We start from the raw sequence: 24448 nt of genomic DNA on the forward strand, positions 1-24448 counted from the left end.
ATAAGGGGCCAAGAGTTCAGAGAACCTAGCCTGGGCAAGGCCTTCACACTACAGTTGGAAGCAGAATCTTATCTTCAGAAAAAAAAAAAACAAGAAAGAAATGAATGAATGGCTGCCAAAATGTCTGTAACATGGCTCCTTTGCTCAGTCTTGACCTACAGCATCACTTTATTCAACATTTATTCACTGTTACTTAAAGCACTCAGTTAATATTTAGCCTTGTCATGTTTTAAATGCTGAACATAACATTCCTTTACCACTTAATTGCTGTATTAAACAGATACTGTTAGGAAACATCGTTAAGACTGTAACAAAATTTAAAATGCAATGAGAGTAAAACTGCTCCTTCAGTTATGCTGTAATGTACCCTACCTGCACAGGAATCAAGGTCACTGAAGGAAAACATATTTGTTTCTATTTTTATTACTCTCAGAGACACCTTTCATCTGTACCTGCTCTCAAATTAAATGATTCATAACTTTGAGTGGGATGTTTTCAGTGTTGAGGTTTTTTTTTTGCTTTTTTTTTAATATGTTTCCTTGATGTTTTGTGAAAAACACACATCTTAACTGAATATCTGTGTTTGTCATCACCGAGAGTTGCCATGAAAGGATTTTCTCCGTAATCATTGAGATAAAAGCAAGGTTAGGAAGGAGGTTTAAATCAAGGTTGGTTGTCTTTGGAGGTGCCAGCCTGGAATGTATAATATGTGACAAAACCATTAGTCACTGAGTTATTTACAACAAAGGATATCGTTGGTGATATCACCTGCGTGACCTCTTTGAAGAATTCAGTAGGCAGAATTTCAGGTTCACCATTGTGACGAGGTGTTTTTGACAGTGTCTACTAATTTGTGTGGAGATTTGACCAAGATGAGGATGATCAGATTTTCCAAAGCAAGTAAAAGAGCTCTAGCACTGAGAACCCTATAGGATGTTACCATCACAGTGTTTTTCCTAAACCTTCACACCGACCTGGAATAAAGAGCTGTCTGTACTTGTCTTGCACAAGAGACAGCAAACTCTGTTTTTTTTTTTTTTTTTTTTGTTCTCACCCATGAGAGTTCTTACATTTTAATTAAATGGAATATTTTTATACTGCGGATATGAAACCTCCTTTTGTCTCTCAACATGGCGGCATATAGGCCACACAGTTTAGGCTTAGGCAATTAATTACAATTTGTCAAGTGACAAGCATTAATTAATATGTTCCCAAGAGTATATTGTCTTGTTAAGTAACACATAAGCTTACAATGACATTTAGAATCTATCTATCCATCTATCATCCATCCATCCATCCATCTATCATCCATCTATCTATCTATCTAGACATCTATCTATCTATCCATCTGTCTATCTATCCATCTAGACATCTATGTATCTATCTAGACATCTATCTATCTATCCATCTGTCTATCTATCCATCTAGACATCTATGTATCTATCTAGACATCTATCTAGACATCTATCTATCTATCCATCTGTCTATCTATCCATCTAGACATCTATGTATCTATCTAGACATCTATCTAGACAATATTCAATTTGACATTATTCCAGCAATTTACAAATTATAATATGTCGATGGCTGAATTATTGAAGACTTAAAAGTAAAGACGTATTGTCGAATCAAACATGTAATTGTTTTAAATGCACAAACTCTTACGTGGCATTTTGTTACTAGCAGCACTCTATGAAGTTACTGTGTCTCATTAGTATTCAGTGAGGAGCTCAGAACCGCCAACACCTCTGTTTGCAAAGAAGCTCTTGTAAAATCAAGAACCAGAGATGAACTTATGGTTTGATAACTGCCGTTCATATAAAAATGAATGCTTGTTTTTATTTTGTAATGAATGAAGGCATTTTTGGTAGTTTTTTTTTTCCTTCTGAGTTATTTGTTTTCTTTTTATCCTGCCTGCAGTTTATAGTTTATTCTGCAGTGGTGTGCTTGACTGCTCTCCAGCCATTCATCAAGGCACTGCTTTCCATTATTTGGTGCAGTCAGCTGAAACTGAGAAAGGCTTTTGGGGTGGTATGGCTCATTCTTCCTCCACCGACTCTCTGTTCTCCCAGACAGAGATGTTTCTAGGCTTTTTCACCTTATGCCCCGTCTCAGTGGTCGTTAGATGAATCAGTGACATTATATATGCAGGGCTGTTCTCCAATGATTTGGTTTTCTGACCTAGTTTCCAAGCATGGCATGATTTTCCATGAGTATTATATCAAAACAGAGACAAAAAAAAAACAAAAAACACATCAGCAACAGTGATAGAGCACTCAATTTACATTCATCAGTGAACCATCTTAATCCTCTATTTAAGTACAGTCACAAAGACTTCTATCTTTCTCATATTCACATTTTTAGATACCCACCCAGACCACAAGACTTGCAGAATCAATAACCCAAGTATCATATTCTTGGTTTCTAATATTGTCAGACTGAGATTCCATCAGGCTCTGGTCTGAGCTGCATTCTGATAACAGCATGAAAAGAGGCTGGCTGAGATGAAATGAAATAGTTTATTGCTAATGTACACTCAACAGCCAGCCATTCCGCACATCTGTATTCATATTTGTACTCTACACCTGCTGTACAGACCTCATCCCTCACAGAGACGAGAAGCACTTACACCCAGCCTGTGTTTCAGCAGACATCTGTTCCTTTGGTTCCGCTTTAAAATCTAATCACCAAATATTTGTGTTTACAATGAAGATGCTATCCTCTCTCCCCATTTACATTTCTACCTAATTTTAGCTGTTCAGGTAAATATTTGATTCATGAGGCAGTGTCACTTGATTCTGCGTGAAAGTTAATGCCACGGTTGAGAGATGTGTCAGCAGCATTCTGACTGTGTGAAGCACAGCAAACAACTTGACTAATCTTGTGTTTGCTGACATTGTGAGTTACGATCGGTGTGCTGGTGGCCCACCTGAATGTGGACCGTAAGCTCTCGGTTCAGGGTGATATTGCCGGTTTCAGCTTTTACTGGAGTGGCCCTTCTTACTTCAGCACAAAAAGAAAAAGAAAGAAAAAAGGAAAGAAAAACCTTCTCAGATCCATGTGATTGCCATAAAAGAAATAAGAATATATTGCAAAATAGGAAAAGAGCTGCAGAGGGACCAACTGTAGCTTAAGAGTTTGGCCCATAAGAAGACTGATGCCTTAGAGATATTTTTAATTAAAGCAAGGTCACTATAGCTAAACAATAAAATCTTGGACTTTAATAGAATAATTCAGATTTTGAGGGAAATGGGTTCACCCCATTAAGGTTTCATCATTTTATGTCTTTAATCTTAACCTCCCTTTCTGCGGAGCTGTAGGGAGGCTGGATTGGAAAGCGGGGGAGAGAGAAGCACCCACGACATCAGATATTGACTTTTTTTTTTTACTTTGGCACTCCATGATATTCTCATATAAAGGAGTAGAGTATCCAATGTGAAAAAGCAAACATTAATGATATTCATGTGTCACAGGGCAGCAGTTACTTTCATCTTGGGTCACTCAATCCTCGCCTGTTCACTGTCATGGCAGGCACGCTGCATCCTATCTGCTGTGGATATGTGCAAGCTGTCAACCTTCAGCTGAAAATAACTGCTGAGAAAAGGACATAGCAATGCCCAGTATTGAAGTTCTTTAGTCTGCAGAGCTGGTAAAACGTTGTGTTTAAAGGATGGCCTATCCTCCCCCAAGACATCTTGCAAAAGTGCCGGTTTGTTCCTCATTTCATCGCCGCACTTCACTGAGTCGTCTTGGATCACCAGTGGAGCAGACAACCTTAATGCCTCTGTTACTTCTACTTCTACAGTTAGTTTTCTTTCACTGGGAAACAGCCAACACAAACTACACGTACATGCTTCAAAGTTTTCAATGTTTTTTTTCCATTTGGTGACAGATGGATGGATGGATGGATGGATGGATGGATGGATGGATGGATGGATGATGGATGGATGGATGGACGGATGGATGAATGGACGGATGGACGGATGATCGGATGGATGGATGGATGATGGACGGATGGACGGATGGATGGACGGACGGACGGAGGGATGGACGGATGGATGGAAGGATGGATGGATGGACGGACGGATGGAAGGATGGACGGATGGATGGATGGATGGACAGATGGATGGATGGATGGATCTATTCCACTAAACGTTTGTTTTAAATCTGACTCCAATAAACCAGTACCTTCTTATGAAAGCTTCTTCTATTTAATAATAACTCGCAGGCTTGATTTCACTTCCCACTTCAGATAATCATTTTCCCAAATAACTAACTGCTCTGAAGTTACATTTTTTAAAGGGCTTAAATATTTATATCACTCTGCTTCTCATTTTCATCGCAGAAAAACAAATAAACCCTTTGTGCTTGCAGAGGTGTTTACAAAAAATTATCTGATACTATTGAGATTCACGTCAAAGTAGCCTGTATTTAACTTTTTTCCAGCTTTTTTCTCAGATACCTGAACAAATGTTTCCGTCTGTCCGCTTAAGAATTTTTAACGGTGCGGTCATCATTTAGGAAAGACCCTGCACACCCACATTAGACATCTGCTCAAGTTGAAGCTGGGGTTACAAGGTCACCAAACTTTATTACGTTACGTGCACAAAATGCACATCACATTTTGCATTGTTTTACACATGTTTATGTTTTGTTTTATTCATTTAGTAAAACTCTGCAATGCAGTTAAAACAGTGGGATTAATTACCCTCTGCATGTTGCATGTAGAGTGTTACTTTACCTTTATAATTGGATACATGTTGTGGTGCACACATCTGAGCACCTGCAGTATGTTGCTGAAGCGTGCTTCTTTAAAGGTTAGTTGTACAGGGTTGCACAGCACAGTGTAGTATCCTTCATTGACTTTCTAGAATATTGTTTGCAACTGTTCTGTGGAATTAAAGCTGGCCGCCCTCCACTCACAATCTCAAAAGAAGAAGAAGAAATTAAATACACTCTGTAGCTGGCACTGGGGATTATGTTCCCTCAGAAAGGACAGCATTTTCTCACTCTAGACTCCTGCAGAATGTCAAGAAAGTGGAATTTCATGAATTTATTAGGTGAAGATCAGTTAACTCCAGTGCACCTCAACCTTGAAAACAGCACTGAAAACAATATTCACAGCATAGCCATACCTCTGGAAGTGTGAAAATACTTTTTATTGGCTTTGCAGGCATAATTAAAAGAAATTTCAGTATTTTTTGACTCAAACTAGGCTAAACCCTGAGGGATTGACAGTGATATTCATTACTGTTTGGGTTTTACCTATTTTTATACCATTCTCTGTGAATAGTGAACAGTATACTCTGGAGACATGCAGAAAAGATAGTGAAGAGATGATATGAAAAAAAAAGCTATGCAGAAACTGACAACAACACCTCCACATGGTACCCCAAACACAATGTATCTTCCTCCATGTCTCCTACCCAGCTGCATCTGAATTATTGTGATGATGGCATGATGAAATTATGCTGGGTAAGTAATCAGCGTAAAGCCACATAGGTCCCTTTCTTGTTGTCAGACCCATGTGGGGATGAACTATGGGGGTATCATGTGGTATCCAACACTGGGACGCTGGCAGCAGAAACTTTAGATCCTGTCAGTTAGACGGTGGATCCTCTGTGGACGTGGCTTGTTCCAGCATATTTCTTATCTGGAGGATTCAGATGCTGGGTCAGTCTTGAGCTTGTTGTTATGTTCATCAAGCCACTCCTGAGCAGTTTTCACAGTGTAGTGGAACATACAGTACTTGTCCTGCTGGGGGAGGCTGCTGTGCCATTACTGCAACAAATTTTATGTGGAATGTGTCAAATTAATATTTGCGTGAATGCCAGGACTTAAGGTTTTTCCAGCACGATGCTGCATTGCAACAACACAGTCGGTCACCTCACCAGTCAGTGGTTTTAGTGCTGTGGCTGATGTATATGATGTATATGTAATGTGTGTAATTTGGAATAATTTTTCCATTATTATTTATAGTCAGCCTCACCTTCACCTCTCGCTGACAATGGTCTCCATCAGGACAATCGAGGTCAAGGAAGGTCCACGGACCTTTGGCTGTCCCAGCCTCCTCTGCTCCCATGTGTGAGCTGGACTAATGAGGCAGACAGCTGCTCCCGTAGTTGAAATGTCCCTGCGGTGAACTGTACCTGGGAGAGACAATGTCACCTTCAAATTCAGGCACATTACTGTACTAATGGAAACCAAAGCAGACGTGTAAAATCAAGAGAAAAAATGTGCAAAGATTAGCTTTTAGACAGTGAAATGCATCCAGGAAAAGGCAGCGCATTAGCTTCAAGCATGAACCTGAAAGCTTTAATGCTTTAACACAATTTATCCTTTAAGGGTCCGGTCTGTTCAGGCTCATATTAGCCTGCACTTTGTCTTATAACAATTCCCTACAAAGGAGTATTGTTTTAGACATCTGCTTCTGAAGCTTGGCAGAGTTCAATAAAACACAGGCGGGATAGAAATGCGTCTGCAATGTAATTAGGGGACTACGCTGAGACGACAAGTACAAATGCAGAATAAGAAGGTAAAATCCAGCAAGGCTGGGTGATTAGGTCTCATTTGGATGTCTTCTGCACACTGTGACGAGCGGCGCTTTCGGGGCACGGCAGTCACTCGGATCGAAGGCCCACGGTGTCTCGGATTATGTGTCAATTTACCACCCAGCTGCAGCTATACACTCTCCAGCAGAACATGACTACCTCTAATTAGGCCATGCTACCAATTAGAGCCCAGCAATAAGGAAGCAAGGAAGGCACCCTGGGAGATTAAAACCTACCATTGTTTCCACTATAAAAAATCACTGTCTTCTACAGCTGTCAAAGGCTGGGGACCATGACAGCTGTGCTCCCATTAAGATATCTTTGGTTTCCTGTGATGTAATGAAGACATTAATGTAACTGGGCAATATGACAGAACATTAACTTTGCAAGGTGTCAGGCCTGAATGCTACATTAATGTGATTCTGAGAAAGGACAGTAAAAAGTAGCCCAATACAGCAATCTATTCATGTCACAGCCATGACCTCAAACTCCGTTTTATAATCCCACAGGTAGCCAGGGTCAGTTCCCCATAACTCAGAATGTGACGGTGGTGGAGGGGGGCACAGCCAACATGACCTGTCGTGTGGATTACAATGATAACACTTCCCTCCAGTGGTCAAACCCTGCACAACAAACTCTCTTCTTTGGGGACAAAAAAGGTAAGTAACATTCCCGGGGATAATGGCTGTAATGATTAGATAATGAGACATGATAAAGATGTCTTAGGCAGATTATATTACAAGAGTCTGAGTCATTAATTTTTCAAATTTGGGGCATTCAAAATTGTCCCTGCCTGTGAGCACACTGTTTGACTGAACACAAGAAGAACAATGATGAGGAATAAATACATTACCCGTAATGTTGAAGGAGACTATTAATGAATATGTGTCTCCATTGATGTCCCAAGGCACAAACTAAGCAGAAACAGGCTGCTTTTGAATTATGGTTTTGTAATCACACAGCACTGACAGTGTTGTTTACAGCACAGTAATGCCTGTGGATTGTAAGATGATTGGGCTTAATTAGTATTTTAGTTGCCCTACATTTGTATAGCTGTTTGTGTGTCACTCTGGAAAGGAAGTACGCTGTTGCAACCTTGTGAAACACGGCCTCAGCCAGAATGAATTATAATGTGCTCTCACCAGCCAAATCCAATTTAAAGGTGACAAAAAGTCTAGAGTTGATAAATTGGAATTGGGGTGAAAGGGAGTATAACATTGGACTGGTATGGAGGGGCTGGGGTGTTCATCTTTCAGTGTTTCTCACAGCATATTACCCATTTCATTTATGGTGTAGCTGCTAATACAATATCATTGGTTCAGTGATTGAAGATGAACTTTCCCTTTGAATAACAATTGATAAGAGAGCGCGATGCCGGAGTGAAGCAGCAGACTGAGAGTCACAGTCTGGATTGAAGAAATACTTTCTGCCTCACAAGTGATTGGATTTAGTAATGAGGTCTAAGGTGTTTCATTGGATAAAATTACTTCCAAATACAATTAAATGAAAGTTAAGGGAATCTTAAACAGATACTCTCATGTGGATGGTGTAAATATGCCCAAAGGATCGAATCTCCTCGTGGTGATTTTTCTGGTGTGTGATAGATGTTTAAAGGTGTTAAAAAAAATCAGTTTGGATGGATCACAAATGTTTTTGATTGTGTCACTTGGATATTTTTTACCACACAGTGTAGATGATTTCCCCCTTCTCTAGATTGCACAGTGTGATTGGCTGCATTGTTAATCGTTAAGTACAGCTGGCTAATAATAATGGTGGCAGCTCATTTCTATAAAATGTAGAAATTCACAATACCTTACAGTTTAGGCCCGATGGTTATGAAATGAAGGTCAGCCAGTTACTTAGTCTTTCTGTCACAAATGTTTCAAAGGTGATGTTATATTGCCATGACAACAATGATAGTTTTCTTTTCTTTTCATATTAATAAACAATTTGGACTTTGTTTTTACACATAATTAAGTATTTAACGTTTCCTTGCTGCTCGTTTTGAATTGACATTAATATATTTACATTAATTTTTCACGTTGGATTTTTATTTCAATCGCAAAGTAATTTTTTTAGTAGACATTGTATACATCTGCAGTAACTCCAAAGTGTTCACTTCTTATTTATTTTAAAGAGATGTGACACATGATAGATTACATGCTATCTTTTTTTTCATTTGGCATAAATGAAGCCAGTTAGCTACAGTATAATATGTTCATATTTCTTATCTCCTGTGAATACAAAGCAATAATCTGTATCCACTTTTAAATCTGGAACGCTGCTGCTGTAAGCACGTAAGGAGAGCTTGGGGAGCACAATACGTGTGAGCCATTTTGCCCTTCTTGGGTAACCATTTATATTGGATGACAGAATCCTTTTCCTGAGCAATAAGGATGACAAAATGAATGTAGTCCATTCAGCAGAGGTTGCCAGGGCTAAGTGTGGGAACACTTCCTCTTCATCTCCTACAGCCAAATGAAAAGCCTTATTGGCACAACAAATACGACGCCTGCGAGGCCATCAGGACGAGCTGGAGGCGTGGAACGACACGGGCTTCATGCGACGAACAGGGTGGGACACCTGGGAAGAAATCTCTGCTGTGCCAAATCACCAGTTAATTGCTTGGCAGAGGGCTGCAACTGTCCTTCTTCTCCCATTTGTAGTGCCTTGTTGTAGAGCCAGTGAAAAATGTTAAATTCAACCTTATGCTACCTTTCAGTCCAACAACTAGCTGCAGACTGGTTGAGCTTGAGGCAAGCTGTTCTCTCACTCTGATGAACAGCTGCTTATAGACTGCTGTCACAGAGTAATTTAGATTGTTGTAGATTTTCTTGTTTCTAGTGTTTAGATTTCTTTCGTTTTGTTTTACCTGCTGTTCTGATAAATATCTCCTTTCCTTTGTGCCTGTTGTCTCTGTCTGTTGTCCACCTCTGCATACCATAATCCTCTCGGGAATCCATGACAGCATGGCCATATGTAAGCGTTTGAAGCTCATGCAAGTTTCCTTTATTCTCTCTTCACAGAGTGGATGGGGGGGGGGGGGTTGTCATTGTGCATATGTAATCCAAAGGAGATTCAGCTTTCACCGCTTTTATGTGTGATTCTGGATGCATAACACATAGAAGTAATGATGCTGTGAGGCATTTTTTGAAATCTACTCTTGGTCATTCCCTCAAGCTTGGTATTAAAGATAAGGGCATGTGTCTGGATGTGTTTGGAGTTTGATCTAAAATTGTGCGAGAGGAAAAGGAGTATTAAAATGACCTTTTAAATTCCTTTGAGAAGTTATAGCGGAGGAAAGTGAAACAACTAAAAAAAAAAACATTCCATAGTCAACTGAGTTTTACAGCTGCTGGGGAAAGTAAGACAAAATCTGATCTTTGCCCTAGCTATAATTTGTTCCATTTTAATTCAGGTCTGACAAATGAGATTTAAAAAAAAACTGCATTACAGCCAAGGACAAAGGGATTTCTGTGTCTTTCAGAAAACACTGAATATCATAAATCTATTCTAGTTTAGCAGAACTGTATGTAGTGTGTGCAAAGTCTTTTGGATTAACGTTATTCATTTCAGTTATGTCAGCGAGGGCCAAGAAAAATACTTAAATGAAAAAAAAATATCTTCCAAAAGCAGAGCTTTCTGATCAGCCACTTCGATGGTAAAGATGTATTTATGTTTATTTGAGATTCAGATAAATCATTTGTAATTGTTCACCTGTTCTGGGATCAGGCTCCATCTAGTATTAAATGACAAGCAAACATGACCAAGGTGTAGTTGGTATTATAATGCAGCTGATCGTAATTCAAATATCAAACTAGCATCGCTGTGCTCCATTTTTAGTAGAACTGGGCTGAGATCAGATCAGGGCTGTCATGATACTAGGATATCAAACTTGACACCAGTACCATTTTTGACACCATGAGAAAAAAAAATGAAAGTTTAGAAAAATATAAAGAGTAACAGCTATGACCAGCTAGTGTAATACACACACATATATATATATATAACAACTATTTTAATATTCTCTTAGAGCAGCACAACAAAGTCGATATTATTTTTAGCTTGTCTGAGGCAGTGCTGTGCTTCTGGTCACGTGCACCGTGTTTATATTGCTGATCAAACAGCTGGTAAACTCTCCTGTTGCTAGCAGACTTTTCTCAGCTTCAGGGCAGGACTGATTCGCTCCAGCATTAACATTATTGTTTTATTATTAGCCATAGACGCCACCTTAACAGAGGGCTAACGTGGCTATCAAATAACTGCTAACAGTCAAACAGCTAACGTTAACGTGTGCGCTGCCCAGTGATGTCAGTAACGCCTTACTTAGTAACACATTACTCTAATCTGACTACATTTTTCGGTAACGAGTAGTCTAACGCGTTGATATTTGCAGTCCAGTAATCAGATTAAAGTTACTTATCCAAGTCACTGTGCGTTACTATTTTTGTCATTTTCCTCCGTACAAAGATATATCTTTTTTTTTTTTTTAACAAATATATATCTTTGCTTTCTTCTTGTCTCGGGGAGTGACGTCTGACAGATGCGACAATTAAGTCCCGTTTTCAGCATGAGGACAATAACAGCACAGCGACGCAAACGTAAACAATGGAGGGAGGAGAGAGACGCGCGTTTTCTAGCTGAAGTACAGGCAGTATTTTGAGTTTCGAGTCCCACCAGGTGGTGCAAAGCAGAGCTGCGGCTAATGCAGGAGGCCCCCCCCCCAGCACCCAAACAAGCTGGACTTTGGTACAAACCAGTAAGTGGGGGGAGAGCTGAAGAAGTTGGGCGGACAGTATGTAGTAGAGGAAATGCTGCCCTTAAACACGGCTGACTCGCTCTTGTTTCATGGCTGTCAGTGTTGTGCCAAAAAGTGATTCCGATGTTTCGATGTGCTTTTATGTATAATGTCTTTGCTTATATTGGTAAATATAGTGCAGTCAGCATAATTTATGAAGGGCTTATATATAAAATGAATAAATAACCTGTTTTTCAAGAATCTTTAGGAGTCTGTGTTATTGTACCTACATTATAATCAATCCAGAGCTTTTTGGCCACTTGAAAGATCTTTATAGATCTGTGATGTTATATTTGTTGTGATTTCTCCAGTCTTCTTGGCCAGATTTCTGTCAACAAGTCATTTACAGCCTTTTAAATATGAACAGTCACTTTTTGGCACAACACTGGCAGCTGTTGAATGTAACTAATAAAGTAACTTGCAATTTAACTTAGTTACTTCTAAAATAAAGTGATCAGTACAGTAACTAAGTTACTTTTTAAAGGAGTAATCAGTAATCAGATTACTTTTTCACAGTAACTATGCCATCACTGGCGCTGGCCAGGTTAACATTTATGGAAACTGTTTAATACTTTGATGTTGTTGAAAGGGGAGCTTCGAATCCCTCATAAAGAGTTATTCTGTGTGTCAGCTACTGTTCTGCTGCGAGTGAGGGGTGGAGGAGCTATGTGGCATTTATGTGAATGGGAGGAGGTGAAGATGGTCCTGCTGGTATTGATACTGCTGCAAATCTAATCCTATAGTAAATTTTAGTATCAGCTGGCATGGAGTATTGATTTTTTTTTTTTTTAGCTGAGAATTTTTAGAATAGATTCAATGACGTCAGTGTTTCTTCTTGACGGTATTAATTTACAGCTTTGATTATGCAGAGTCTCTCTGGCCTGGTGATCAGAATAAAGAGACTTGCTGTATTTCTATGACTCATAGAGGCCAAGGTAGTTTATTTTTGACTAAAATGGGTTTGAAAGAAACCAACAGTGGCTTACAAAGCACAAACACAACTTTGTGCACATTTCCTTTGTTGTAACATCTCATATAACTTTCAGATTTGCTTTGCTCGACCACATAAATGCAGGCAATAAAAAAAGCATTTTGACAATCAGCTAATGACAGTGATTTCATGGTGAGTTCTGTACTTAATCACAAGAATACTCCGGTTGACCTTTGGCTGATTTAATAACAACATGCAGCAAAAGCAGGATCACAACAGTGTAAAATTAGATTATAAACCCGCTGAGATTCTTTAAATAAAGCACAATTCCAGCAGTGCGTCATGCAAGTTGGGACCTAGAATTTGCCTACAGAGCAATGTTGTGACAAACCTGCGAGGAGGATAAAAAGGATAAGAGATCAAAGAAGGGCTAGGCTGCAGGTAGGAATAAAATAGCAGGATTGGTCATGACTAAAACCATATGTATTATTGGTGAGAGTGCCAACGATATCGCATCCTGTCCCATAAGAGGCTCAGTTAAACCTCAAGATTGTTAACCTTGCTAGATTTCCACATCCAATCCATATGTGTTGGACTTTCTCTGCATATTTGTCTAAAGCTGAACACAGTCCTCTTCTTATATCATGCCAGCTGGCTCTTTGGCATGCTTCTCCTCAGCCATTATGAGCTTCTGAGTCTTGGTTGATTGTTGCCACCTCACAGGCTTCAGACAAGACTAAGGCAAAGACCAGCATTCAGACAAACCACAGACCTGAGACAGGGGAGATGGATCGGCTTAATATCCAGGCCAATGCATCCTTCATTTATTAGGCTTGATTAGTGGTTACTGAAAGTGAGCAGCTCTGTGGTGTGATGACACAGTGAAAAGAAAAAAAAAATGATTTAGACCATATGCCTTTTGTAGAATTATTCCTTTCATATGCTACCGGAGTTAAAAATTACTATTGCTGAGCAGGACAAATGAGAACAGAGCTGTCCTTTACTGTCTTCATTATGATTGACTTCACTTATGTGAGAAAAGGATAAATGTAAGCAGCGAGGCTGTAAAGAATGGTAATGACATCTGTGAGGCGTGCAGAATGGAAACAGAATATTTTGTCAGATATGGTAAATATGAATAATGCAATTAACGGAAAGCTGCAGCAGGTTGCATGTCAAAGGCAGATAGCAAATTGCTAATTTGATCTACAGCGCGTGCAGCAACGTAGAGCAGTATACGGCATATACATGCCACAGCAGGTTGGTAAAGACTTTTCCCCATTTCAGTTCCATCTCTCAGAAGTTCATGGTTCTTCATTCATGACATTTAATTGGGGCATTCAGTCTGGATCATAAAGGTCACAAAGCAAAATTGATCTTAATTGGCTTGTAGTAATCAAAATGCTGTTATGTGCTAAATGAATGCTCTAATGTGAGCATTAAAACATTCATTAGCTTGAGAGAATGAAGGATAATTACCAAGGATGCAATTACTGGAGTGAGCACCAATGAAAGCCCATTTAAACCTCCGTATTAGAAAACATACATTTGATGGCATGTCTGTTATCAGCAAATGAATGACAGTTACCTCTAAAATTTCAGTTGAACCACATATTCTTCTTCCCATTACTACTACAATTATTATTACTATAGTTCTGTGCTGTTCTTTCAGTTACTTTAATTATAAGAAAGGACGGTAAGGTGTGAAAGACTAAAATGTAGCAAATGGATATTTCACGTAATGTTTTTTCCTCATTTTCAACGTCGTGGGAAAAATTTTTTTTACAGGTGACAAGGCATTCGCTGTTACAAGTGTAACTGGCAACAAACATGCAGAACGTGCCTCGTGGTCACTAATGTCTTTCTTTGGGGGCTAATGGGCTTTTAAGTGTACTCTTTACCTCCAGCTTCATTGAAATGCGAATCTACCATTAGGGCACTCGACACTCTGCTAGGATCACTTCTGTGCAGAGCTGCTCTTCTGTGGACTGAACTATGCTCTGTGCCACACTGTACTCTAATGTATAAAAGCTACTTTCAGCTACTCCCTGAAAGTAGCTTTTCACAATGGGCCACCACAGCAGGTAGATTTTTACACCCAAAGGGGTTTGTGTTTCCTCCTAGTCTCAAACCTGCAGCTTTTCATTTGTTAGGTAAACGTGTAAAGCCGCTACACTGTGAGGCCTCTCGTGTGTAATTTATATTAAATAGTTAGTATAATGAGGAATGTGCTGTATGAAAAAGGCCTTTAGAAGTTTAAGGCCCAACTGAAAAAAAAAATGTTAGGTTCTTTTTTTGCATTGCCTAAATAATAATAATTGTTATATGTATGTCTCTGCTAACGCATTAATGGAAAAAAACTGCATTGCAAGTTACCACAGTTATATAATCTTACTTGTACATGTACTTGTTTGGGTTAAGATTTCATCTAAAGAAACTGGCCACAAAGCCAGAAGAAATCCCACAGTGTACAATCAAGTTAATGCCAGTGGGTTGAGAAATGGACTAAAATATATTCAGTCTCATTATTCACTGCTTGAAGAAGGTACGCAACATAGCTGCTGGAAGAATTCCTCCCTCTTTGCTTAGCTCCCTCAAGTGCCGGAAATTAGTCCAATTTGAGTAGCATCTGCTCTGTGGGATCTTTGAAAGCGCGGGCAGTGACAATGGCCCTTTGGAACAAGGCTCTTTCCTTTTCTTAATTGCAGCCACATGTGTGGTGGGAAAGAGCCCCCTGCCTGCACCACTATAGACCTGGAACACATCCAGAATCGCCCACACAGTCACTGAGCGTGCACAGCCAGCAGCAAACACACTCTAATTGCAAAGAGTGGAGCCCCTGGCTGGAGAGCGGGTGGGGGTTAGTTGCCAGGATCCTGTGTTCTCGCTTAAGGAGAGCTGGTGCTTTCACATTTCAGGAATAGCTCAAAGTGCTTACAGGCCATTCAAAAAAAGGCCAAATGGGGACACGCTACACATGTAACATATTTTGGCTGAACCCAAGAGCCGTCAGCTTCCAAGACTAATGGATACATGTGAAATCTCATTTCGTATCAGGACCGTCAGTGGATGCTTAATTGTTTTGAGTTAAAAACATTTTTAACACCCCTCAGTGTTGGGCAAACGTGAATGCCACGTGATAATTGCATTTCCAGTTACTCAGCTTTTACTTTTAAGGTCTGAATTAATGCAGTTACTAAGCAGACGGTTCAAAACTGGGCATAATGTTATAGTTTCACATGTGAAGACCAGCTTTTGTACATATTACATTCAGAAGATACTTCATAGAGTATACCTAACTTCAGTTGTGTCCAGAGACCTCGCTATGTGACCTCGCAGTGCAAAGGACTGTCAGTGAAACAAGGCAAACATTACTTTGCTTTCAAGGGGCCAAAGCAACAGTATTCCTCGCCCCGAGGGAGAACTTGGGTGTCAGTTTTACTGATTTGAGACAGCCTTGGTAAGGCCTCCATCGCAGAAGATGTACTGCTGCCATGCTATTAAGCTGCCATCCTGCAAGGCTGGAGCATACACAAGGTCAGGGTGCAGATTTATGTTTGTGCCTTAGCAGAATGAACAGCACAAGAGCTATCTAGGGTTTGGGGGAAATGAACCTTTTCATCACATTGATTTCCTAAAGCACCTGGAAAAAAGCTTTGTCAGCCGTTGGCATTTGGGTCTGATTGTGACAGATCTGCCCACATTCTAGGCCACCAGCCTGGATTGGATTGTAGTAGTATGGTTTCCTGGCCATATGCAGTTTGAGTAATAGATAACCCTTGTCTTTGGGTTATTCAAACCTTTGTACATCTCATTCCGTCAATGTGTCATTGACCCATGTGTTGTGTAGCACCGTGAATGTCTTAACAAAAATGCATCAGTCACCACGATCTTTTATTTAACTATAAGTTGTTTGTCAGTATTTATGTGGGTTCAGCCTATCAGAATAAGCATTGCAGCTACTGACATTTAGATGTATTTCAATTCTGAATGGTAATGCGATGTTGTGCAGAAGATACAGAAAACGAGCCGTACCCAACTTGGTCCTTTAAATGTCATTTGAAATTATCACTGGTCTGTACTGTACTCGGTCACTGTGTGGTATTTAAACTGATAGCCCACATCGTTTGAGGAGCAGGCTTTGTTAAGAGGCTTTTCAAACGACATCATTTCCACAAACAGCAGTCTTGAGCTTAATTACCAACAGAGTCCAATGGAAATTAGTTTTTACCAAAGAAATTTAAAGAAAGGCACCCTTGGAGTGTAATCCACATGACTGTCCCCGCATTTGTTGAAAATATGTGTAAATAAGCCACTATGGAGGGTGCTAATGGTGCCAATCGGAAGAAAGCTAACTAACCGCCGCGAGATTCTGTGTTTTTAATTCTTCTCATCACCTGAAGAGACAAACTGATCACGAATGCTGTGGTAAACTACACATTATTCAGTATTGTTAGATTGTGTGCTAAACATCATTTTAACTAAAGGACACCCGATTTTTCCAACTGGTGTCCTTTCACATAACAGCAACAGACCGTTCATCACCACCTTAAGGAACGGGGGGGGGGGGGGGGGGGGGGGGTTAAGCAGAAAAGTTGGCCTGTTTCTCCCCGACTTTCCTCCGTGCATTGCACAGACAGAGGGATGCGGGCCAAGGGAAGCCTGGTACTGTATGTCATCTTGTCGAAAGCTTTGATCCTCCCAGCCCGTACTGCCATATCTTTCAAGTTCCTGTACAGTGTTTGCTTAGACCCCCATCACCTCTCCAACGTATCCCTCCACCAAAGGGTTTGCTGTTTTCTGCCAGAGCCTCTGGGCATTTTCAAGCTCTGTAGTGAGGATGCTTAACTACAAAGAACATCAGGCAGCTTTGTTTCAGGATGCTGTTTGCTACAGTAAGACTATCAAATGTTTGTATTAAGCCCTGTAGCACATAATAAGCTTGCTAGCTGATGGCACAGCTTGTTATTAAATTTTAATCATTGCTTGAAGATTGTTTTTATTTACACCAGTCTTTATTCTTGGATCACAAAGAGTCTCCAATAAGAAACTTCTTAGGGGCATCAATCTTTTTTTTTTTTAAAGCATGTGTGTGTGATAATGATCATCAAATTATATGGTGTAATTGAAGCTGAAGAACGGCATTGTTGATAATGAACTGTGCCTGCGTAAACCTAATAACCACTTCGCCCAATCTAATTTAATTGTTGTATCACATGTATGCTGTGTATGTTTATCGCTAAAAATCAAATGGAAACAGTGCTGGTGATTAATGATTTCTGTATAGATTTCCTCTTTATCTGATAGGACAGCACATTACATTGGTCACAATGATTAAATCCTAATCAGCAGCTATTCCTGCTGCATTTTGCCAGGTTTTCACCGTGCAGTACAATTCAATAGAGTTCAAATTACTTCAAATGAAAAAAGGGGTCCAGGGAGAGAGCTGGCCAAGCCTCGGGGGGGACTGAGGATTATGAATGTGCAATTTATTCAATGAAGGGCACTTTCCTTCCTGCCCTCTGTGGTTGGTCGCTTGTAGGAGCAGGTGATTTTGAATTTGAAATTGTATAGAAGACGACATGAACAAGATGACCTTTTTTAACTTAGATATGTGGTTTTATAGGTTTGTGAGGGTGTAATTTCACCCGCATGAGCAAATGAAGGCGTGTGGCAAGCAGTTAAATAATTAAAACACATAGAAGACACACAAAAATGTAACACAATACAAGCATCTTGATATCATACCAGTGTAAAAGTACTAGATAATAGTTCTATAGTCTGCAGTGTTGCTTGTTAGTATTAAAAATTTTCAGTCTTTTGCACCATAACTGTTGCATGTGTCAAGCAGAGGCAGCTGCTAAAAGTCTAAATGATTATCCCAAAAACATTTTAATCTCTGCCTGCATTCGTTTGTGTCGTTGAGCTTCTGCGCGTCCTGTGGATGTCTGCTGTATTCTCACTGACTGCGAATAAGCTCGTCAGCCTGGAATGCAAATAAAAAAGAAAATGTTTCAAACCGCTGGCCACAGTATGCGTTTGCAGCATTTGACAACTATTAGAAATAACTGAAAGCTCAGTGTATTCCGCCTTGTTCTGGGAAAGGTCATCCGGATTTCACAGCACCTCTACACGTTTGCTGAACTCAGCGTGCATTTGCTCGTTAGTTAACGTCTTTTCCCTCTGCCCTCTGTGATTCCTCGTCTCCTCCTTTCTCGCGCAGCTCTGAGGGATCACAGAATCGAACTGGTCCGAGCCTCGTCGCAGGAACTCACCATCCGAATCAACGACGTCAGCCTGTCGGACGAGGGACAGTACACCTGCTCGCTCTTCACGATGCCTGTCAAGACCACCAAGGCCTTTCTCACTGTTCTGGGTGAGCATGTGCATTTTGGTGCAACCCCCATAGGTGAATTACTCGTGGGTACTTCTTCACGTTCTGACAGAATGAATGTCTGCAAATGTTGAATTTAGTTTCTACACCATTGTCTGCTAGATTACAAGTTAAGCTATTAGTCTTTATATATTAGATTTGTTTGTTTGTTTGTTTGTTTGTTTGTGCCAGACAGAACAATCACAGAGAACTCAGTGAGAATCTTTCCACACCGGCGTAAGACAGGAGTGCTGAATAATAAATAAAAAATAAAGGATGGAGAATAAGGAAGCAAGGACAATAAAAGACAAACTCCAGCAAAATGCCACAACTTACTGAATTAATTTGTTTATTGTTTACACTTTGCGTTTCATTTTGGCTCTCCTTCGCTGTCTCTCTCTCCCTCTTTCTCTATGTGCTGCTTGTTGTTTTCTTGCGGTGATAATCCTCCACGTCTGTTTAGCATTTCTTTTCAGCCTGCCTTAAAAAAAACTTATATACAGTAAATGTTAAAATATATCTTGTCATTGAAAAAAGACGAAGGAACGGGTGTCTGAAAGTAAATCGTTTTTTTATTGTTAGACGAAATCAGCCTGGAACTCCCACTGGGATATTAGTCCACGTGCACACGACATCCTGTTTAGATTTAGGTTTCTTTGTGCTGCAGGAGCGCCCGGACGACCAGAGATCACAGGATTTACCAAGCCAGCAATGGAGGGGGACATGGTCACTCTCACCTGCGCCACATCAGGCAGCAAACCAGCTGCTACCATCCGATGGTTCCGAAATGACAAGGAGGTCCAAGGTAAGTGTGTGGAGTGGATTTAAGAGGGTGTTGTATTCTTTGTTTCCACTTGTATCTGTCAGTAGGTGTCCATACTGTCTCTGTGCTGATATTCATGCATTTTTCCCCTGGATGGACTGCAACAGTGCCACGAGCCGCATGGTGCCCTGTCAGCAATGCTGTTGTACTTGGAAGCTGTTCACTGCCTAACTCCTATTGATTCTAATTATGTTACCTGTACATGAAAAAAAATTCTTCACTGCATTCAGTATTCGTTGCTAGCGGAACAAAATTAATGATGCATTCAGCCAGTTGATTAATAAAAGACAAAAACATCCAATGCGATAGGTGTCAAAAAGAGGAAAGCCAGGTCTCGGGCTGCTCTTGGACTTGTTCAATAAGCAGCCCGAAAGTCCTGAAAGTGCAGTGTACCATAAAAATAAAACATTAGATCAATTTAGAAACTTTTAAAAACCCATATCTTTGAAATTTACGGAATATTTCATATAAATAACATATTTTCACAAGCTTCTAATTTTCTTTCTTTTGCATGAGTAATCATCAGTAAATTATTCAGTTGTTGTATATTTTGATTTTAAGGCACAAAAAATAATTAGCCTGAATCGCCTAATTTGTTCTTGTCAGCTGTTGCGTTTCAGCTGTCTTCTGCTGATTTATTGGCGTTGTTAAATGAGTGAAACTAGTCAAGAAAGACACAAGGTAACTAATTTAATCCCAAAAACCTCACAGAAACAATGCATCAGCAGATGGTACACCGTGCTGTGCAGTTATTACAATAAACCAGCAGAGGTTTTTGGTGGTTTCACACAATCTTACAAGCTTTCACTTTTTTTGTGCATCTCTTTCCAGGCTGTCTGAAGCTCTGCACTTTGTGTTGTAGAGCTTTTATCACCTTCCTGCTTCTGATTTTAAAAAGCACAGGAAAGACAAAAACATTAAGAAATAGGAGTGGAATGTTTTTCCTCAATTTGATGGCAGAGATATGCTGTTTGGAGCTCTTTAATGTAATGGAGCCTGCTGTGGAGGCTCAGTGTGACAGTTGCTCTTTATTGAAGATTTGCACCAGAGAGCTTTTTCTTGGTGGTTCTGTCTGTGTCTGGCCAACATGGCACGATGATTGATGGGAGCGGGGCTGGGATATGAAGTTTTCTTGTTGGAATGACATGCACGTAGATTCCTGAAAGGCCAGTGGAGAGCCAGCACACAGCATCACAACCAGACTTGCTGTCTGTTTCAAGATGCGCTGAGAGATGAGATGATATTTTTGTGCTTTATGTTTTAAATTGCACTTAAATCCTTAAAGCTCCAAAGCATATAGTCTTGGGACATATGGAGCTGTGCACATAAGCCGAATATAAAAATGTAATCGAACAGAGTTCAAAGAGTGACGCATGCAAATATAAAGATAATAGCTTTTGTAGTAATAATAAAAATTAAATAGCATTTCAAGCATAAAGGACAAATAAAATGAAAAACTCCTAATATTTACATTTGATATATAGAAAATGGCATTTAAATACGTATAAATTACACATCTTTAAGAAAAGATCAGGCGCCCCCGGTCTGCCTCAAACTGGGATCTTGTATAAGAATGTGCTTTTATTAGTTTTACTACACTTATACAGTGGATTTTATTAAGTCACTTGGGCAAACACATCAGGAGCGTTGCATCTCCGAGTCAAAGAAAGAAAAAGAACATAGCAGAGACTGGAGGGCTCGACTTAAAAACTTCATTTCCATGTCAAAGTGTCAAAGACGGGGAATGTCAATCAGTGCCCCGGATCCAAGTCTTTTTGTAGGTGTGGCTTTAAAGCGCTCTTCAGCGAGGATGTTGTGGGAGCGGCGTGTTTTGCCATTGGTTCTTCTGTGGAAGATCATTGCCGCCAGTGTCTGCTGTCAGTCAAATCTATCCCCACCGGGGGACCGATCTATAAAGCTCTAAGACGACAGAAGGTGTAATAGCAAAAACATGTCATATTTATTTCATGCTCTGATGATTTGTTTTTCAACAATTTATATTAGAAGCACACAGCATTACAAACCTCAAAATGCAGCCGTCATCTAGTGTCAACTAATTTGTTTACAGAGTATAGAGTCATACAAATTACTTGTGTCGCTGAATGACAGCCAGGCTTCAAATTGTAATCTATTGAGCAAAAAAAAATAATCCACCCACTGTGACTCTTTCTGCATACATAAGGTGATCTTTTCTCAGAGTGGCACGAGGAAAATTGAAATTTTCTATTTGGTATTGGGTAAGATATCAAATTTAAAGTATAGTATTATTAAAATTCCTAGAGTACATTTGTGTTCTCCGTTTTTAATGAGTGCTTTCTTCCTGGTGTAAAAACAAGCACTCATTCGTATTCATTTACATTTCTTCATATGAAGACATATTAACTTTGTGGCAACTTTCAGCTGTGGAACGTGAATACTAAAGACGGGGATTTTCTCCGATCAGCGTATTAAGATATGTTCAGTGCAGAATATGGAGGCCTGACAGCTTCATATTTGCACTGCATGCCTTTTTTTTTTTAAATGAAAATGGATTTGCTGATTAGGGTCCACCACAGCAGTTACTGGAGAAAAGCACAGAAACTCTATGTTTGTGTTATTATGTTACCACTCAAAAACTGAGAGCCCAGGAGTACACAGTGACATTTACATATATTGTATCAGTTTCATCTTTATTCATTTATTCATTAATTTAGTCCCCTTTCCTCTCATAATTACCTCACATGAGCAGCGAGAAGGAAACAGTTACCAGTTTATTACTACCTGTGGCTATCAAGGTTGTGAGTGGCGTGTTGCTTGACACACTTGAACATTTGCCAAATATGGCCGGTGTTTCAATACCTAAGGACTAAAACAACCGAACAAAACATCCAATACGGTAGGTGTCAAAAAGAGGAAAGCCAGGTCTCGGGCTGCTCTTGGACTTGTTCAATAAGCAGCCCGAAAGTCCTGAAAGTGCAGTGTACCATAAAAATAAAACATTAGATCATTTTAGAAACTTTTAAAAACCCATATCTTTGAAATTTACTGAATATTTCATATAAATAACATATTTTCACAAGCTTCTAATTTTCTTTCTTTTGCATGAGTAATCATCAGTAAATTATTCAGTTGTTGTATATTTCGATTTTGAGGCACAAAAAATAATTAGCCTGAATCGCCTGATTTGTTCTTGTCACCTGTTGCGTTTCGGTTGCATTAATACCTAAGGACAGATTTTGAAAGTAAGATAAGCATCAGGATGGCAAAAAAAAAAATCTGGAGAATAAGTGTTTGGAGTTATTTTTAGACCGTGCTTTTCCAAAAGTCCAACATTAGGCCGGACTACTCTCTTTACCCACCACAACGTGAAAAGATATCTGTCCCATATAAAGAGAGCTTCTGCTTTTACACTTTTAGTCACTTGTAATAATATTAGATTAAATCTAAATCTCATTTAAAAACATTGTTCCTTAGCTGCTTTGCCCAGTTATGTGCTGGGACCAAAATACAGCACAGCACCATCACTGTCCCAGTCACTCAGAAATTACACAGGCTGCCAGCCGGCTGCAGTGCACCATCCATCTGCCTCTCCATCCATTTTCTTAAGATAATCCAGTGCAGACCCAAACCTATCTCAGTTGACATGGAGCAATAGACAGACTACACCACGACAGGACCATCACTGACGCAAACATTCACACCTGCAGTCCGAATCACCAGCTGACCTAACGTGCCTGTCTTTGGATTGTGGGAGGAAGCCGGAGCGCCACGGGAGAACCAACACAGGAACAGGGAGAACGTGCAGTCTCCAGAAACCAGAAACCTTTATGCTGTGAGGTGAAATTACATTGCAATCAATCAGTGAATATCAAACTCTATAGTGTCAATTCATACACATTGTTTTCAGTAACTAAAACCACGTGTTAGTCGTGGTGGGTGGGTCCAAATGGCTCCTCCGTGTTTCCATTGCTAGGAGTCATCTGCTGCTAGGCTAAGCTCTAGCAAGTTGTGGACAAATGAGGTAGCAAACGCTTGGCTCTGGAAGAAGGTCACAGTTAAAAGTTTTAATTTTCCTTTTATTTAAAGATGTCCTCTATTTTGTGTTAGTCTACATCTTTGCCCTGGGCCTGTTTGTGCATTTAGATCCCAACAAAATACCACTGAGGATCAGTCGACCACACAAGCCCTTCTGCTACAACAAGGCTCCAAGAAAGTACTTGGATCGGGAAATAGCCAGTTGGGTGGAGGCCCCAAGGTCAGTGTGGGACCTGCTGGAGGGATTATAACTCCCGGCTAGCCTGAGAGTCGCTAGCTCCCCCAGGAGGAGCTGGAGGGTGTTGCCGGAGAGGCGGGAATGCCCGGTCATCTCTGACCCCTTTATTGCTGCTTGGAGAATGGAAAATGCAAAGGCTGAAATGGAAGAAGTATTTTGGAGAATGAATGAATAAAATTAAAGTTCCAATGAAAAATTAATGACTCCGAGAGCTGCCAAGTGAGGAAAAAAAAAAAGGAAAAAATTTATGTGAATATGAGTTAGTACTTTAAGGGATTTCATTAGCAAATGAATAAAGAAAAGAGGTCGCAGAATGAAAGAAAAAAAACAGTTCAAGTTCAAGGTTTGTCAGCCTTTACATTTCCTGAGATATACCTCAGAAATTCAAGCAAGGGCCAGAGAGAGCGAGAGGGGGAAAAAAAGCAAGAATCCTGTCGCTGACACACTTTCTTGTTAAAACAGACATTGAGGTGGTGCTCACAGGAGCGCCTCCAGTTGCCTGAATGCAGCTTTACTGGCCTCTTGGGGTTCTGGTTCAAAGCGAGCACACTTGGGCACATTCCCATTCTTACGAAAGCTACCTTTGCGTGCTCTCTGGCAATACTAGCAGCCGCCTTGAAAGAGACTGACAGTTCCTCTGTTGCAAACCCGATGCTGCGGGCGACTTGACGAATGAGAGAAAAAGCTGGAGAGATTTGCGTTTAATGCCACAGAGGCACT

General features: G+C 40.1%; 1 protein-coding gene across 3 annotated transcripts in view; it reads left to right on the forward strand.

Moving 5' to 3' along the window:
• Window positions 1-24448, forward strand: part of cadm2b (cell adhesion molecule 2b) — a 148889-nt gene that overhangs the window by 114565 nt on the left and 9876 nt on the right. For 2 of the 3 annotated variants that reach the window (XM_030744537.1, XM_030744539.1), the window contains exons 3-5: window positions 7061-7210; window positions 18504-18689; window positions 19321-19458. In XM_030744537.1, coding sequence (XP_030600397.1) covers window positions 7061-7210; window positions 18504-18689; window positions 19321-19458 — 474 coding nt within the window. The remainder of the gene's footprint in view (window positions 1-7060; window positions 7211-18503; window positions 18690-19320; window positions 19459-24448) is intronic. The other variant, XM_030744538.1, reaches the window with a different exon arrangement.

This window comes from Archocentrus centrarchus, chromosome 13, assembly GCF_007364275.1.
Source record: "Archocentrus centrarchus isolate MPI-CPG fArcCen1 chromosome 13, fArcCen1, whole genome shotgun sequence".
Taxonomy (NCBI): domain Eukaryota; kingdom Metazoa; phylum Chordata; class Actinopteri; order Cichliformes; family Cichlidae; genus Archocentrus; species Archocentrus centrarchus.